At 34.8% G+C, this 16225-nt stretch overlaps 1 protein-coding gene across 1 annotated transcript in view; it reads right to left on the minus strand.

Moving 5' to 3' along the window:
• Window positions 1–16225, minus strand: part of PHF14 (PHD finger protein 14) — a 162537-nt gene that overhangs the window by 80945 nt on the left and 65367 nt on the right. The window contains 2 exon segments of the mRNA XM_065830884.2: window positions 10817–10938; window positions 11094–11144. Of these exon segments, the coding sequence (XP_065686956.2) occupies window positions 10817–10938; window positions 11094–11144 (173 nt within the window).

Raw genomic sequence — 16225 nt, forward strand, 5'->3', positions numbered from 1 at the left:
GCCTCATCCATTCTCTTTAATGTTTTATTCACCTGGATCGCTGAGCAGACGGGAATACTTAAACGAGCAGTCCATATCGCAAGGTCCAAAGGGACTTGTGTTCTGAGGCCTAGGAAGGCTTAATACAGGCATGCTTATAGAATAGGCGATTTAACTCCTCTCCTCTATTTCCCTAGGTAGCAACATCAGCACCAGGCATAATTTGTCTCCAACTTTTAGTAACCAGAACACTTTAAAAAGCTCTTCAAATTTATGAGATTTTTAAACCCAAGGATAAACCTTGTCTGCAGTTTACACTGAAGTGTGCACTTTTATTCATACAATATTTTCTTACCAAATTATAATCAAGTTTCTGCTATGCAATTTTGGTGCTGCTATTGCTAGCTTTTATTGCTGTATTAAATTGTTTGCAAACAACTAAAGGCTGCCAAAACAATTTCCTCACATCTATTTGATTTTTAATAGCTTTTTGTAAGAAACAGCTCCGAAAAGACTGTTTACATATTATGGCCAAATAAATGTCAACAAATTCTATCGTTTAGGTTACTGCCGTTAGGATTTTTACAATTATTTTAGGCTTTATTTGAACATTATTTTTTAGAATTTACTAAATTAGCTATCAGTCCACTACTGTCACTGAATTATACTTGTATTTACCTCTATCTACTCAAGCTAAAACCGAGAGATACTTCAACTTTTAAGTATTGGTACTGTATTCACCTTTGGCTACCACAACCATTTCAGCTTCCTCTCAAAACCACAAACACCTCATCAAAACTGTCTTAGCATATGTGGGATGCTGAAGTTTTCATAAAGTTCTGAAGGTGCTATCAGATGCCACACAATTTCCATAAGACACATCCTACACTTAAAACCCGTTTGTACACATTAGCTCTCAAGAAAAGCAGGGAGTTAGTTGTCTGTGTTCACTTTTAGCTACAAATATTTAATTACATATGTGATTTTGATTTTAGATTTCAGTTGAACAAATCAAGGTTCTCTGCCCGGAAGATTATTTTGAATCTGTCAAAGCCAGCATGCTTTCTTGGCCAGCCAATACATAATGTCACAGCAAACATGTTCCAACACACATATATTTTCTCTCAAGTAAGTTACTGTACAACTGAAACTCTATTTTAATTTCTAGTGATTACAAACCAAAATATTTTACTCAGATGCCCCTGAGGTAAACAGAATGACTTCTAATGACAGCAACTGTCATCCAACACATTAAAACTGGATGAGAGAATGATAAAATAAATGAAGTGCCAAGAAAACTTCACATATCCTTAAGAAAGCAAAAGCAAAAGCTGTGTTATTCAAAGATAAAACTGTACATTGTGCTAGAAACATGCAAGTCTTTTCATCAGTTCTGAAACAGGAAATCAAAAGGTGCCAAAGTATGCATGAACCACACCTTAGATATGTAATTTTTCTGTCCAGGGACTCTTATATGTATTACTTTAGATGCAGACAAGCTCCTGTATGACATCAATGGGTAGCAGCTTTCTGTTTTTGCACTCCATAAAAATTTATCCTTTTCCAAGTGACAAGTGGTGACCTTTCAGCCTATTATGTCTGCTCATGCTTTGCTCCCTTCTACAATTGCTTCTTGTAATATACATCAAAAATGAGAAGCAGAAATAAGTGTACTGCATGTGCTGTGCTGTATAGCTGATGTGTACAGTCTCTGTGATTGCCAGTTAGAAAGGATGCTTTACTGAATCACCATACTTGGTATGCAATTACTGCAAAGCAACAACAAAAATTAACCCTACATAAAGAGGTTTTCAATATCGATGCTGGACACTTGTACATTTCCTAAAACCAGCAAAATCCAAAGTCAGAAACAATGTATATCCAGAATGGCTTTCGGTTTTAAAAGAGAATAGAAATTTTTGCATTAGAATTCAAATGCTTGGCCACCCTCCCTCTGCTTTCCTAACCTCACTTTTGTTTCTTTTTAACAAGAAAAGGAAAAGTCAGCAAAACAAAATGTCACCATTAAATCATTTCACAGCATTTTGTGTCAGAAATGTAATGGAAAATGTGCACATCATGGGAAAGGTTACTGTTCTTCCAGAACATCTTTTCACTTGGTTCAGGGCTCATCCCTCTATATAACTGTGCAGTCACTACTGATGGTTGTTCTCCCTGGGCTTAATTTGGCAGTTGAAGGATTGTGGCATTTTCAGGAAACCACAGTGCAGTGATTTTAGTGGTTATCCAGCTGAAAGTGATGCTATGATTTAGAATAATTACTCTGTTTATGTGCAATGGTAAAAGTCAGTTACTATGCTATATTCCAATGTCAGCTTATACTTTACTGCATATTTCCCTAGTATGGCATCACATCAGATCTCAAAGTCAGAATTAGAGGAATTTATTTTCCCTGTTCCTCAACAGTAAGTACACATGCAATACAACAGCATTATTGTACTTTAACTGACAGTGTGGGGTGGGTGGAAGGTAAAATCAGTTCTGCCAGTTAATCAAAGAACTGCAAATTAATTTACACTTGACCTTTGCATTGTTACAACCACTGATACGAAAAAGGGAACAGACCCACATTTGTCTCTGCTAAAAGGTTTTAGATACGGTTGAAGAAAACAGGATATTTTTTTCTTGCATTTCCTTTCCGCAGCCTTTCTTCTCAAAACTAAGTAACTAATCATGACAAATCCAAACTGATGCTGCAACACAGCATTTAAATGCTTATTGTCTTCTGCTGTGGTCTTCTACCACACTATTTTAATACCTGAACATGAACATTGTCAGGTTATAAATTTCCAAAGTATAAATTTCAGTTTCGTGGCTTCTGTAGCAATGGCTCAGCTTAACGATGCAAAACACTGAATTGCTAAAGAATTTGACATTTCTTTTCTGAGTACGCTATTCTATGAAATCATCTGATGTGATACCGTTGCTGCACTGGAAGTGACTGAAGTAGTTTGGCCAGAATGATGGAGTATCTGACATATTCAAACACCAACTGAATTGTATTACTTGGTGCAATTTTGATGTTGTAAGAAAAAAATTCTTAAGAATGCCCACAAAAATAAGGATCTACTGACCACATAAAGATAGATATTTTTGCAGCCTTAACCTGTTGCTGGTAACCAAACTGGGAAATCATTTGACACATCATTAGCCTCGCCTCTTCCATCACAGGTGATCTGTTTTCATATTCTCTGGATTATGTTTCATTAAAGTAATTTTAATCTTCTGAAGAGGCACCCCACTCAATGACCACTCTAAAGAACTCACTCATTACTTATAGGAAAGATAATTAAGACATCCTTGTCACCATTATTTTTGTTTTATAAATTCCTCTGAATCCTAGGAGTTATAGAAGACTAAAAGGTGTGAAGGTCTCTTATGCACTTCCTAAGGCAGCCAGAAAAATAATATATAAATCCTGAAATACATAGCTGTGTTGGGAACAAATGACAACTGCTGTAATGTACAAATCCATGACTGCAGTACAAACTTGATTGAGCAGCTGTAACTGAAGGAGAGAAAGGAATAACTGTATTTTTTAAAATTCACTGATCGAAAGCTAAACTACTACTTGCTAGTTGAAAACTAGTAATCCTGTAGAAATTATTGCCTGAAACATTTAGTTACAAGGGGTTATCTTGTTACAATACTTCTGAAGTTGATGACACTGGTACACAGGATTCTCAATCAGCAGACTTTAACTCAGAACTTCTGACAATTAAACACTGGAACCAAACTTGTACCTGAAGAGTTCATGAACTTCTACTGTTCACAAATATTCTGCAGATTAAAGCCCAGTATACAAGAACCTGGGAGTCACTGGTCTGAAACAGTAAAAAGATCTAATGATGGACTTCAAGGAGGTTTGACTGAAAGGTCACTACACAGTCCATGTAAAGAAAAACGTTTAATGGGTGCACAGGCCTCTTACCCCCACAAACATGCATTTCTTCCTCTATTTTAGATACTTAAATTCCAGTTATTCACAATGTTTTAACAGCAAATAACATTAAATATATATATAAAAAAAAAAAAAGTAAATTCACAGAAATCCTACCTTTTTCTCTGGGGGACCAAAAAAAACCATAATAATCCTTATATCTGTACTTCATTAGAAAGCACCAGTAGGCAGAATAACCTTTGATGCAGTTTTGCTCTTTTTTTCAAATTGAAGACTCAATGCTAAGCTTTACACAAAAATAACAGATGGTCCTGCGCTTATTTCCCAGCCTGGCTCCCCCAAGTCTGATAATGCAGAATTGAATGGAAATAAGTGTCATTTAATCATTGCAATACCTCCATAATTTCAGTTTTGGGTCACTCCTACAGAGACCACCTCTAAGATTGTTCCTTCAAGATCACACATTATCAAGAACCAAACCAGAGCTGGAACTCAAAACTAGTAACCAAAGACCTGAGCTTCTATTCTTCCAATGGCTTCAATTTCCATAAGAGTTTACCAGCAAAACAGTCAGGGGGGAAAATATTTTAGTCTTCAATTCAGATTCTGCTGTCTCATTTCAGGAAAATAACAGACAAAAGTCCTAAAGAAATCCTTTAGGTAGTAGGTGAATAAACTGGTGCCTCATTAAAAGAAAATTCAAGGGTCTGCCACGGACTTTTCACAGTACAACTTCAAATGTTCAGGCAGCAGGGTAGCCCAAATACAAAGGTGACTTACACTTTGCTTCCAGAGAAACCCCAAATACCGGCAGTGTGAGTCTTGCCACCAGCCCTATGCCTGATCTTTAGGTACTTCGCAAGAGCTAAACCATGTCTACAGCTTTTTTTATTGTCTTCCTTAGCACATGAGTTTACTGAAAATGAAAAATAGGTGGTATTTTACAGTAAAATGCAATGCAGAATAGGTAATTCAGTTTGAATGAAATCCTCGGCAAATAAAAATGTGCATTTGTCATGGTATGTATATCCTGCTATCTTGCAGAAAAACAAACACTTTTCAGAAGGCAATAAAATGAGGTAAATGACAGGAAAAATGATCTAACAGGTAACTTAAGCAATTAGAAAAATGAATATGCAGAATTAATGCCTGTAAATTATACAGCAGAAATAAACTACACAACTGAATGTTAAGTTTCCTTTCATTCACATAGTTCATTACAATAAAATAATGCAATTGTAATCCTCTGTAAAACATAGGACTGCTGCAAATTGTGGCTGAATCAACTAACATTTTCCTTGTGATTAATCTCTACATTAGCACCCTAAAACTTCTAAAAGTACTGTAAATCACAGCCTTTCAATTACTATCATGGATTGTTAATTTTGTTACAGTGCATTTAAAGTAATTAATAATCGACATGCTTGTTCTGGAATAAACTTCAGCTCAGCTCATGTAGAGCTTCAAAATTAGCAGCTAAGGAAGAAATCCTTAACATGAAGGCTGGCATGCCCTTCTGCATGGAAATATGGGAAATAAAAACACAAAGATGAACCTATCTAAGACAAATGCAATAAAGAAAACAAAGTGAGCAACGGTTCAGAGAGAAAATTTCCAGGATTCAGAAAAGCCTGTCTAGAACCAGCCTGTCAAAACCAGAATTAAAGTAGGTCACTTTGTGCAGCTAAAGGCTCAATCATTTATGCAGTATAAATTGTCTTAAATTTGATAAATACATTTGTAGCACCAGAATTACGGGTGTTGCATACATTATAAAGATTTTCAGTTATAGTATGATTTGATGACTCAAAGTCATGACAAACCTTATAGTCAATTTTACTCAAGAGGTTTTTTCATTTAGTAAATATGACATTGCATATGTTTTCTTCTTTCTCCCTTCCTGCTCTCAACCCTCTCCTTTCAGTCCTGCCTTCATACAGCAACTGCACATGCAGAACATTACACTTGCTTGAAATGTGAGATTTAGTATATTTGGAAAAATAAATACTTTCACAGTTGCTTATTTCCTAGTAATCATCTGCATTAAAAAGAAATACTACTTATATACATGCTTGGTAACTTGTTTTGCAGGGTTATGCTTTCTGAACACTTCATAATCAGCATTCAAATCTATGTTTTCAAAAAATTCTATTCTATATTCTTTCAAACACATGATCTTACTCTGTTTTACCTTCTCTGTAATGCTGAAGTAATAATTTTGCCTCAGTTGCTGCAAATCAAACAAAATGGAAAATTCTAACTTAACTGACAAGAAAGCATAAAAATCCAACACACAAAACTATAAAAGAATATATTAATATATGCTTGCTCTAAATTGTGGATTGAAGAAATACAATGCTTTTTCTGAGATTTCTTTAACTTGGACAAACATTATTTTGCCCCATACATAAATGATATTCCAATTTTGCTCTGTTTATCTCCAATCTAGCATTGAGATATCCATTTTATCTAAAGCACTATATTCCTAAATATAACCCAAGCACATACTGAAGCCCAGAACTGAATCCTTTTGGGTTTTTTTTGTAATAGCAGCAGTTGAGAACTGGACTTTTTTGAGCAGTTGCCACTTCTTTAGAAGTGAAGTAATTAAGAAGTCTTCCATTGGAAGATTTTAACCTAGATTAGCTTGTGCATTCTTTTCTTCTTTAAAAACTGTTGTACATATTAAAATGAAGTACACAATTAATCTCTTTTTATTTCTTTTACCAAAACAGAATAGACATTCATACTGTGCTAGAAGCACTTCTGTGTGAGGGCAAGCTTTACTCATTGCATATTGAGCCACCTGAAACACACTTGCTTATCCATGCTTCCACTACCTATGTTTAAGTTTTAAAGGTTGCTATTACGGAACTATTTTTAAAGATTTGCATATTAATGAGTTTTAGGAGATACTTATGAATCAAGTACATCCTTTGATCCTTTGAAAGATCTATTCATTCTAAGTGATGCCTGCAAGACTCTAATAAAGCACTGAGGAAATCTATTGAATATATAAACTATCTACAACTTTAAAAGATTCACAAAGTGAAACAAATGCAAAGCATCATTACACAAATCTTTTCTAAACCAAACAGTAGCGGTCACCTCTAAAAACAAATATATTTTAAACTTATTTTCTGAGTTTGTTAGAAAATATATCTTTCACATCAGTCTTTAGGAACTCCCATATTTCAAAAGATGTTTTCAATTTCAAGCAAATATTTTCAATATTTGATAACTCCTTAAGTAGGATACTGTTCTATAGGTACCCCCTGATATTGCTACACTTTAGTTTCAATTGTACATTGTAACTCCTTTCACTGAACTCTTACCTCTTCAAAAAACTGTTGTGTCTCCATGGTTTACATCAAACCTATCTGCATCAAATATAAAATATTAAACCCTCTCCATCTTCACTATTATTCCTCTCAAAATTCAAATTACAGTTCAAGTAAAAAGACATTTAAAATCCACACTTTGCTCTAATTATAGATATTGCTTCCTTATTGTCATTTATCAAGGTTAAACATCAGACTTTGACTCACTTGAGTAAATGTTTTCAATTAACTTTTCACTGTTCAACTAATCTTGTAAACCTTGACTTTGTCACTCACTGATCTTGTAAAAAGTTAAAACTGCATAAGTATTTTGGTCAATAAAACTTACGTAGATGTAGATAAAGGAATTTAAAAAATAAATTAATTGTAAATTCTAAAAAAAAAAATAAAATAAGTAAAACAGAAAAGGATCACAAGACTGATTCTTTTTGCTGACGTAACCTCAAAATCTAAACTTTCAGTTCTGGTGTAAAGTAGTATAGCTACTATACCGAAGTGGTCTACTCATAGAATCTGACAACAGTGGTTAAAAAAGCACTGACTTGGCAGGTCTGTAATACATACATATGGCAAGTATTACCACATTAAAAAGTATGGAACATGTCAATATCTTTTAGACAAAGGTGATATTCTAACTTGAATCACTTTTTTTGATACAAAACTACAGTCACTAAGGTAAACTTCAGCCAACTAATAAAACATTATAATTTACCAGAATTAAACGTGCTTTTTTAGGAACAATTTTAAATCCTTTCACAGGCAATTATTATATTTAAAGGTTTTAAACCATATGAACAACAGGTTAAGTAAAGACACTGCATATATCACAAATAATCCCTCCGTGATTCAGTGCTGCACACAAGCAGCTAATATGGAGATTAAAAAGCCTGAATCTCCACTAGTCAAACAGTAATAACTAGTTCAATTATTTAACTTTTTTGTTTCAGATTCATTATTAAATACTCTGCTGCGTTCTTTGAAGTAAGAAATAGTTGCTTATCTTCCTCTAACACTTACTCAGTTAGCAATTCCAAAGTGAGAGACATAAATTTTTAGAAAAACCTACTTTTTTTAAAAGAGCAGATTGTTCAAGAGTCATGTAACCAGCCCTGTTTGAGGCAACAAACAGCAGGAAAAGTTAGAAGGCTTATCAAGATTATTCCTCAAATCTGCAGTTTCAACAGTTGCATATTTCCATTTTACTTGGCAATCAGCTTTCACATCCAGAAAAATCTCTTCTATAAGCTCTCCACAAACTTCCCTTTTCTTAGTTGCAGATGGGTAGGAAAGGGTGAAAATAAAATCCAGTAATTACAAAACTGTTGGTGAGTGAAGAGCAAAGATGATGACCAAGATCACTGTTTTCTGATACAGTTTTGTCTCCAATAACAGCGCCAAACAAAATGGATATCGAGAAAAACCACTTTTGTTTCTACCACAAAGGGGTCCTGCCTGATGGTACAGGCAGGAGAAAAAAGCAGTGCAGGAAGAAGGCTGCTTCTCTTTGTGATAAGAGAAAAAAGGATCCTGAAAACTTTCTCTGACATAGTAATGCTCTGTGGATCATAGCCCTACACAGCTTTGCCTGTCTGGTAGCCAGCATCTTATTACAGTCCCCGATTTTACTCTAATGAAAAGAAATACAGTTTTAAGAAAAACAAACCAACTTAAAAAATATCAAATTTACTAACTACTTTACCCTTCTTTAGTAATTATAAAAAATAAGCTGCTGTAGAACTTTAGAAGCAGTGGTCACCTAACTTGGATAAAATTGCAGTAATTTATAGGAATTATCTGAAGAAAAGCAAGTTTTAAATACATCATAAGGCAGAATATTTAAGAAAATATTTTTCAGAGTACTATGAACAAAGGATTAGAACATAAGAATCTCTTTTTCTCCTATGCAGGTTTACTATTCTGTTTCCAAGCCTAATTAAGAGGGTGGTTTATGAGAGAAGATGCTGAGCTTTGGCACGTAGTATGCTTATTTTTGGCCCATCTAAATTACTAACAAAATCTTTTATGTAGCTAACAAGATATACCACTAATTTTCTACCATATTTTTAACTGCAACTTAAACATACAGATCTTAAGGGCATTTCCTCACCTTATCTTTAATGTCCTCAAATGTGGTATTTAACACTTCTAGAAAAACTCTGAGGAAGAAACTAATCCACTGCCTTTTTTCGCAGTAAAACACAGTATATGTCATTCCCAGGATTCCTTCCCATAACAAAATGGTCTTCCTGCATCTTCTTGCAAACAACAGGGCTGAAGAAAGCCCTTTATCTTGTTGAGGGCAGTTAAAACCTCTTGCCACCAGCTTTCAGCAGTTTGGCTGTATCAGCAATCGCTGTAACCTCCCACCACTATTTCACAGTCTGGAACTGAGCAGGACCCAGGAGCGCCCAGTGGCAGTGTAAGTGAGTCACACAGTTATTGATGAGCTCGTACAGGCACTCTGCCTCCAATTTGGAAATAAAAATACAAACTGGCACAACTTCTGTATCAACTTCTACAGTAAAACATATGCTGTAATTGATAGTGAAATCAGCTACTCTGAATACGAGACATCTGTACCTGGGACATACCCTCATTCTAAAGCTGTGTGTTGCTTCTATATAATTGATTCCAACTTTTCTCATAACTCTGGTTCCTTGAAATAAATTAAAAGTTGTATTTTGGAATAATCCTTCCAGTTAAAAACAATAATTATATCTAAGCTAAAGATGAGACCTTGTCCAGAAAAAATCTAGTTGAAGTATACAGGACCCATATACATCACCGTTTTTATCTGAACTTACTACAGGATCATTTTAATGAAAGCTCAGTAGATTCAATTAAAATCTGCTTTCTGGTAACTAAGCTCCGTTATTCTTCTTACAAGAATTGTGAGTAGTTTCAATAGCTTCGCAAATAGGCCACAATGACAGCTATAAAGTCGAAATCAGCAGAAGCTGTAGTCAACAGTGGCTATTTAATGGTAGCTATTCTACACTTTAATTAGATTTCTGCACCTACTAAAAAAAACATTCAAAATAATTTTTTTTTCCCCTCTTCTGTTTCAGGTAAGAAACATGATTGTCAAACCCCTTTATGATCTCCATTACTGGATGAAGCATTAATGGATTTTTAAAAACAAAAATTCCTCATAATCCAGATTTCAGCTCATAAAATTGTTAATGATGCTAATTTAATTATGTTTAGGATGCTCCTGTAGCTTTAATATCATTAAATTGCTCGTTTATCTTTCTCACCTGCTCTAAAACATTGATAATTCACTCTGACGAGAAAATAAAGTCTCTTGTGTTAGAAAAACAGATTGTCTCAGTTATTTACATCTTAATCCACAGTGTATATATGTTTGGTAGATCAATAAATGAATTAAGTCAATATTTCTGATGTATTGTTTCCCCTAAATAAGTTTTTCTGGGTTTTTTTTGTTTGTTTGTTTGGTGTTTTGTTTTGGGTTTTTTTTCCAAAAGCACATTTTCTTCATTATAAGCACGATAACAAACTGATGAAGACGAAACCTGTTAGGTTATTTCTTGTAAGGTCAGAGCATCAAACCTACCTGACTAGATTTTCATTGTCTCCAGTCCCTTTGCACGTAGCACATTCAGTCCTTAAGTCCTCTGACTTGGGCTTCTTTTGTAGAACAGACTGCCGTTGTCTTCTTTCTCTGGGAATCCGTTCCTGTCACAGCAGAAGACAAAAGAAAGGAATGGCGGGGAAAGAAGGGAAGGAAAGCAAATATTTTCAATTATAGCACTGAAAGTAACACTTCAGACTAAAGTTTGCTTTTAAACAGTTTCACAAAAAAATAAACAAACAAAACACTATATTCCAACCTCAGGTTTCTCTTCTTCAGGCACAAAGCTTCGTTTTCGTCCTCTAGTTCTCTAAAAGAAAATATGTTCAAAATTCAATATTAGATAAGAAAATGGTTTTGCTATTTATCTATTATTCATAACAACAACAAAAACATAACACAGGAAATAATTTAAAGCATTAACTACAGAACCACTGCAAGACAACTACAATAACAAAGAACAACAGCTTCAGATCCTGAATATAATTTTACAGAACTAGTTAAAAAGGATATATAAACATATGTGTTGATCTGAGTACGTGAAGCTTTACTTTAATAAAGACCATTGCCAGAATTAGAAATGTCTTACAGACTTCGCAGAAACTTCCAAATACTAAAATGTATAATTTGAGAATTTATATGAACAGTATATTACAGTAAATTCCTTAAGCACATAGAAGTGCTTTATTTATAAACCAAGTGATCACATTTAAAAAAAAAAAAAAATTAGAAAACTTCAAAAAAACAGAAACAGAAGATAATTCTTATAGGTTTTGAGGATGTTGTGGTTAAACCCAGCAGGCAGCTGAACATCACATAGCCATGTGCTCACTCTCCCCTGCCCAGTGGGATGGGGGAGATAATAAGGGGAAAAAAAAGGTAAAACTCATGGACTGAGATAAGACAGTTTTATAGGGCTAAAAATAAAGGCAAAATAATAGTAATAACAATAAAAGAATATACAAAATGGGTGACGCACAATGCAATTGCTCAATACCTGCTGACCCATGCCCAGCTTACAGCTGTTCCCTGGACAGTTTCCTCTCTAGTTTATAGTGAGCATGACCTCATATGGTATGGAGCATTCCTTTGGTCAGTTGAGGTCATCTGTGCCAGCTGTGTCCCCTCCCAACTTCTTGTGCACTCCCCAGCCCCCTCGCTGGCGGGGCTGGTGTGAGGAGCAGAAAAGCTGTGTGAGCACTGCTCAGCAGTAACTACAACATCCCTGTGTTATCAACATTATTATCATCCTAAATCCAAAATGCAGCACTACACCAGCCACTAGGAAGAGAATTAACTCTACCCCAGCTGAAACCAGGACAGAGGAGTAATAAAAAAATAAAGCTTTCAAACTGAATATAATGGATATATGGTAGATGCTCATAAAGCTGTAGCATATACCAACGTATAACTGGTACACAGATGGAATGCGTAATACAAAAATGGAAATTATTTCAGTGCTGTTGGCTAAAAAAATCTAAATACCAACAGTGTCAAGGCAAAGAGGTTTCTATGAACTGTAACAACAAACACCAAAGGTTTACAAGCAGCTCTAAGTAACTACATGCAACACACACGAGTTCAGTTTCAGTCACCACGTTTTTATCTCTGAAATGGCAGCTCTATAACCTGCATGTGTTAAATAACTGCCACAAGCTGACAATAGCACACTCTCTCCTCCAATGTCTCATACTTTGACACCAATAAAATGAATAAATAAATATTTAAAAGCTTGTTTTTCTGGGAGGAAATAATAATCTTAGGAAGTCATTTGTCATATGGTAAGAAAATAATGCCTACTTTAAGGATTTCTTAAAAATTTTGTTGAAGAGGCTAGTGTTCATCCCAGATGAAGTGAAAAACTGATCAAAATCTTAAGCCAGCTGAGAATCACAAGCTGCTGTAAATCCAATTCCAAAGAAGCTAGTAATACATTTCTCCTGTTCAGGGTGCTCTTTGAAGAGGAATTATACTAGTTTCAGGCCTGTTCACTGTTTTAAACTATTTTATTTAAATATAGTTTACATTTAAATATAGTTACACTGTAAATAAACCTGCCACTTCAACACATCTATACCTTTCCACTCATGCAGACTTAACTTTGTAGCAGAAAGCAAGGTAGTAGAATGGAGAACACTAGTCTATTTTGTGCCTCTTTAGAATGCTTTAATTACAGCTGAGATTCTCTTCCACATTTCCTATTTACTACACATTTAATAATACAGTCATAACTGTGGTGTTCTACCTTCCACAAGCCATACAGTAGATACCTAAGGGTCCATATCTGGGAGAAACTACTATTACAAGTAATTGAATTTATCAATATAATATTAGAAGTATTAATATAACATGGGCTACATGTCACCTACATGTTATGCAACCCAAGGTCACTGTATATTAACTCTAGGTGAAAAAAGTCTGATCAGACATCAGCACATTAACTACCGATTTTACTACTTTCAACCTCTGGCATTAGCCCTAGGAACACTTATAAACTTTGACAATTTTCAGTCACGTAGACCCTGTTGAATGCAGCTGTGTAAAGATTAAAAAGAAGTAGGTGTAAAAGTGCATGCCAATATATGCAGTGTTTGGTTCTCATTCTCCATTTTCAAGCAGCAAGAGACAACAATGCACGTTTTGTACGGTCACAGTAATGCCATAGTGAAAACTGATAATTTGGAAATATAGATAACAATTAATTTTTTTTTACCCTAAGTGGAAAACATTACAAGTTAATAGCTACATTCTAAGAAGTAAGGAATAATATTTAAACTTCAGTAAAAGGGGTAGACAAGATTATAAATAATTTATTCACCTTTGTCAAGAAAATACTGGTTTTCATCTGTCTGCTATATAATGTGTGTTGCATATGACAAAGACTGTCACATTAAATTATACTCATGTTATGGTTCTATTAAATTTCTAAACCTTCAAGCATACTTGAATCTGTTTCACGATCACTAGAAAACGGACATTAAAATCAAAACCTTTGACATACACATTTGTAGGACAATTGATATGCTTTTAAAGTAACATAATTTTACATTAATGTTTTTCCAAACTGATTTCCACACTGAAACATATTTGCAATAATAACTTCTGTTCAGAAATATCATACTATTGCCAGCATTCACAATAGAAAATAACACCAGTTTCACAATTTAAAGCAGAATATTCTGTGATTTTCAACAATAACCTTCCATTAAGCAGGCATTTGTTATTTTATATATGCCTTCACTACAGTTACCTTACAGGTTCACAGAAAAGAATCAGATAAACCTGGACTACTTTTCCCAGTATTTTTTGTTGCTCTTTGTCTCAAAGTACTGTATTTGTATTTTACAATGCTTTGAATAATTTCTCTCATTAGTGGGCTCAAAATCAGAACATTAGAGATTATAAGCATCAAATATTAGAGCTGCACATACGTGTCATAAACTATTTAAAATTTAAGATTTCTTTACACAGAAAAGCTTAAAGGAACAGTATTATTATATATGTCAAATAATAAGTACTAGAACAGAAATAAATTTGTTCATATTCAGAAGTTATTTGGAAACAAATATGTTAAGCCAGTATAAGATGCATACAAAGGCAGTGATTTTTAATCAAAACACTTAGCAATTCAATACTATAGACATACCTTCAGTTTAGGACTTCTTTCTATCACAAAACTGAGCAGGTCAGTTTTGTGAAATTTGCCCCTGCACTTCCAAAGTGCTCAAACAGTAAATCAAGAAAGCAGAACATCAGGTTACCAGTACCCAAGCAAAATCCCCATTAATGCCAGTGCTATCCCAGTGTTTTTTTGTTTCACCACAAAAAGCAGATATCCTCTAAAATATCTACCATTTGAACCGACAACTCCGCCCAGAACAAAACACAGCCAGATGTGGATTAGACATACATGACGTGGATCAAACGCATGAGTGATGCGAGATGACATTTTTAAAAGCTACATAGATAAGAAATCAGTAGAGGTGTGGGGATCATGTGACTCCAGCTCACGGAAGGAAGGGTTGTACTCAAGACACTTGGAAAAAAAAAATCAGACAGTTAAAAAAAATGTCTGAAACGGAATTAAAAATGCTGAGGGAAAATGTGACCAACAATGTGATCAAACTGTCAAGCCAAAAGAAGATGAAGAAAGTCTGAAGCAGGAGTCTCCATTTTGGACTTGGAAAAGCTAAAAGTGAATGCTCACATTTCATATTCAAGTTGTTTATATGTTCCAGTAACAACAGGACAAAATAAGAAACACATCTAAAATGAAAAAGAATAGATAATGCACTGACTGCGAGATTTTGAACATTCTCAGAAAAATAAATTCCATAGATGAAATAAATGAAAGAAGTGCAAGGAACAAATAAAGCCTAGGATGAATCCGACACTCTCTGAAAGGCAACAGACTGTTTGCAAAATGGCAAAGGAAACAAAGCAGCAAAGCCGCAAAGGAAACAATCTGTTCGCCATCACTCACAGATGCAAGAAGTTGATATGTCAGTTTCCAAGTGTGAAAGCAGCACCATGAGTGCTCAAGTAACCCCAAACCACCACGGCCGCCACCAAGCCACACTGCTATGCCTCTGGAAGACGTGCTTTAAACCACTTCATCCAAAGACAGCAACAGAAGGCTGAACATTCTCTTCGAGAAGTTTTGTTTTGTCAGCTGGAAGAAAAGGAAAAGCAACGCAATCCAGAACCCATCAACAGACCAAAAGGGGAGAGGCAATTCCCAAGAGTCTTAAGAATATTATCCTGTTTAATATTTAACATTTACTGAAGTGCTCCTGGAAGATAAAATTTATACTGTTGCCTATTTCATTGCTTTTATACAAGACGATATACAGGAGTTATCCTTATCACAAAGAAATGGAAAAGAATATGAAATACTGAAAGCATCTGTCATCAGTGGCAATGGTTCAATTCCACTCTACATAAGGTGAACTGGTGTGGTTTTGAACTTGATCTGCTAGTCACTGTTTCTCAGAAAATCTATGGTGATTTCTGCATGGTAATTTCAAAAAGTTATTTGAGAAAATGAATGTAAACCCAAGAGGTGTCAAAGCACAATGCTATTTAACAGAACTTAAGAGAGTCCCAGTCACTTGAAAAAGCCATATGAATTCTGCCAACTATTTCAAACATCACAGTAGAAAGCACTTCTCCCAATTTCTCCTTTGCTTAATATGTTAACTGATTAGAATTCGTTTACCAATGCACACAAAGGCAGCAAAGGCCCAGCACATCTACTTTTGCCGTTCTATGCAAATTCAGAGGTTTCACTACGTTGATTTGTCCCGCTTCTCCTAACAGGAAAGATAATCCTTACGCTGGTTATTCTATACCTCTTGGATGTCACAGAAACAATACTACCCTATAAACAGG

This window comes from Patagioenas fasciata, chromosome 2, assembly GCF_037038585.1.
Source record: "Patagioenas fasciata isolate bPatFas1 chromosome 2, bPatFas1.hap1, whole genome shotgun sequence".
Lineage (NCBI taxonomy): Eukaryota > Metazoa > Chordata > Aves > Columbiformes > Columbidae > Patagioenas > Patagioenas fasciata.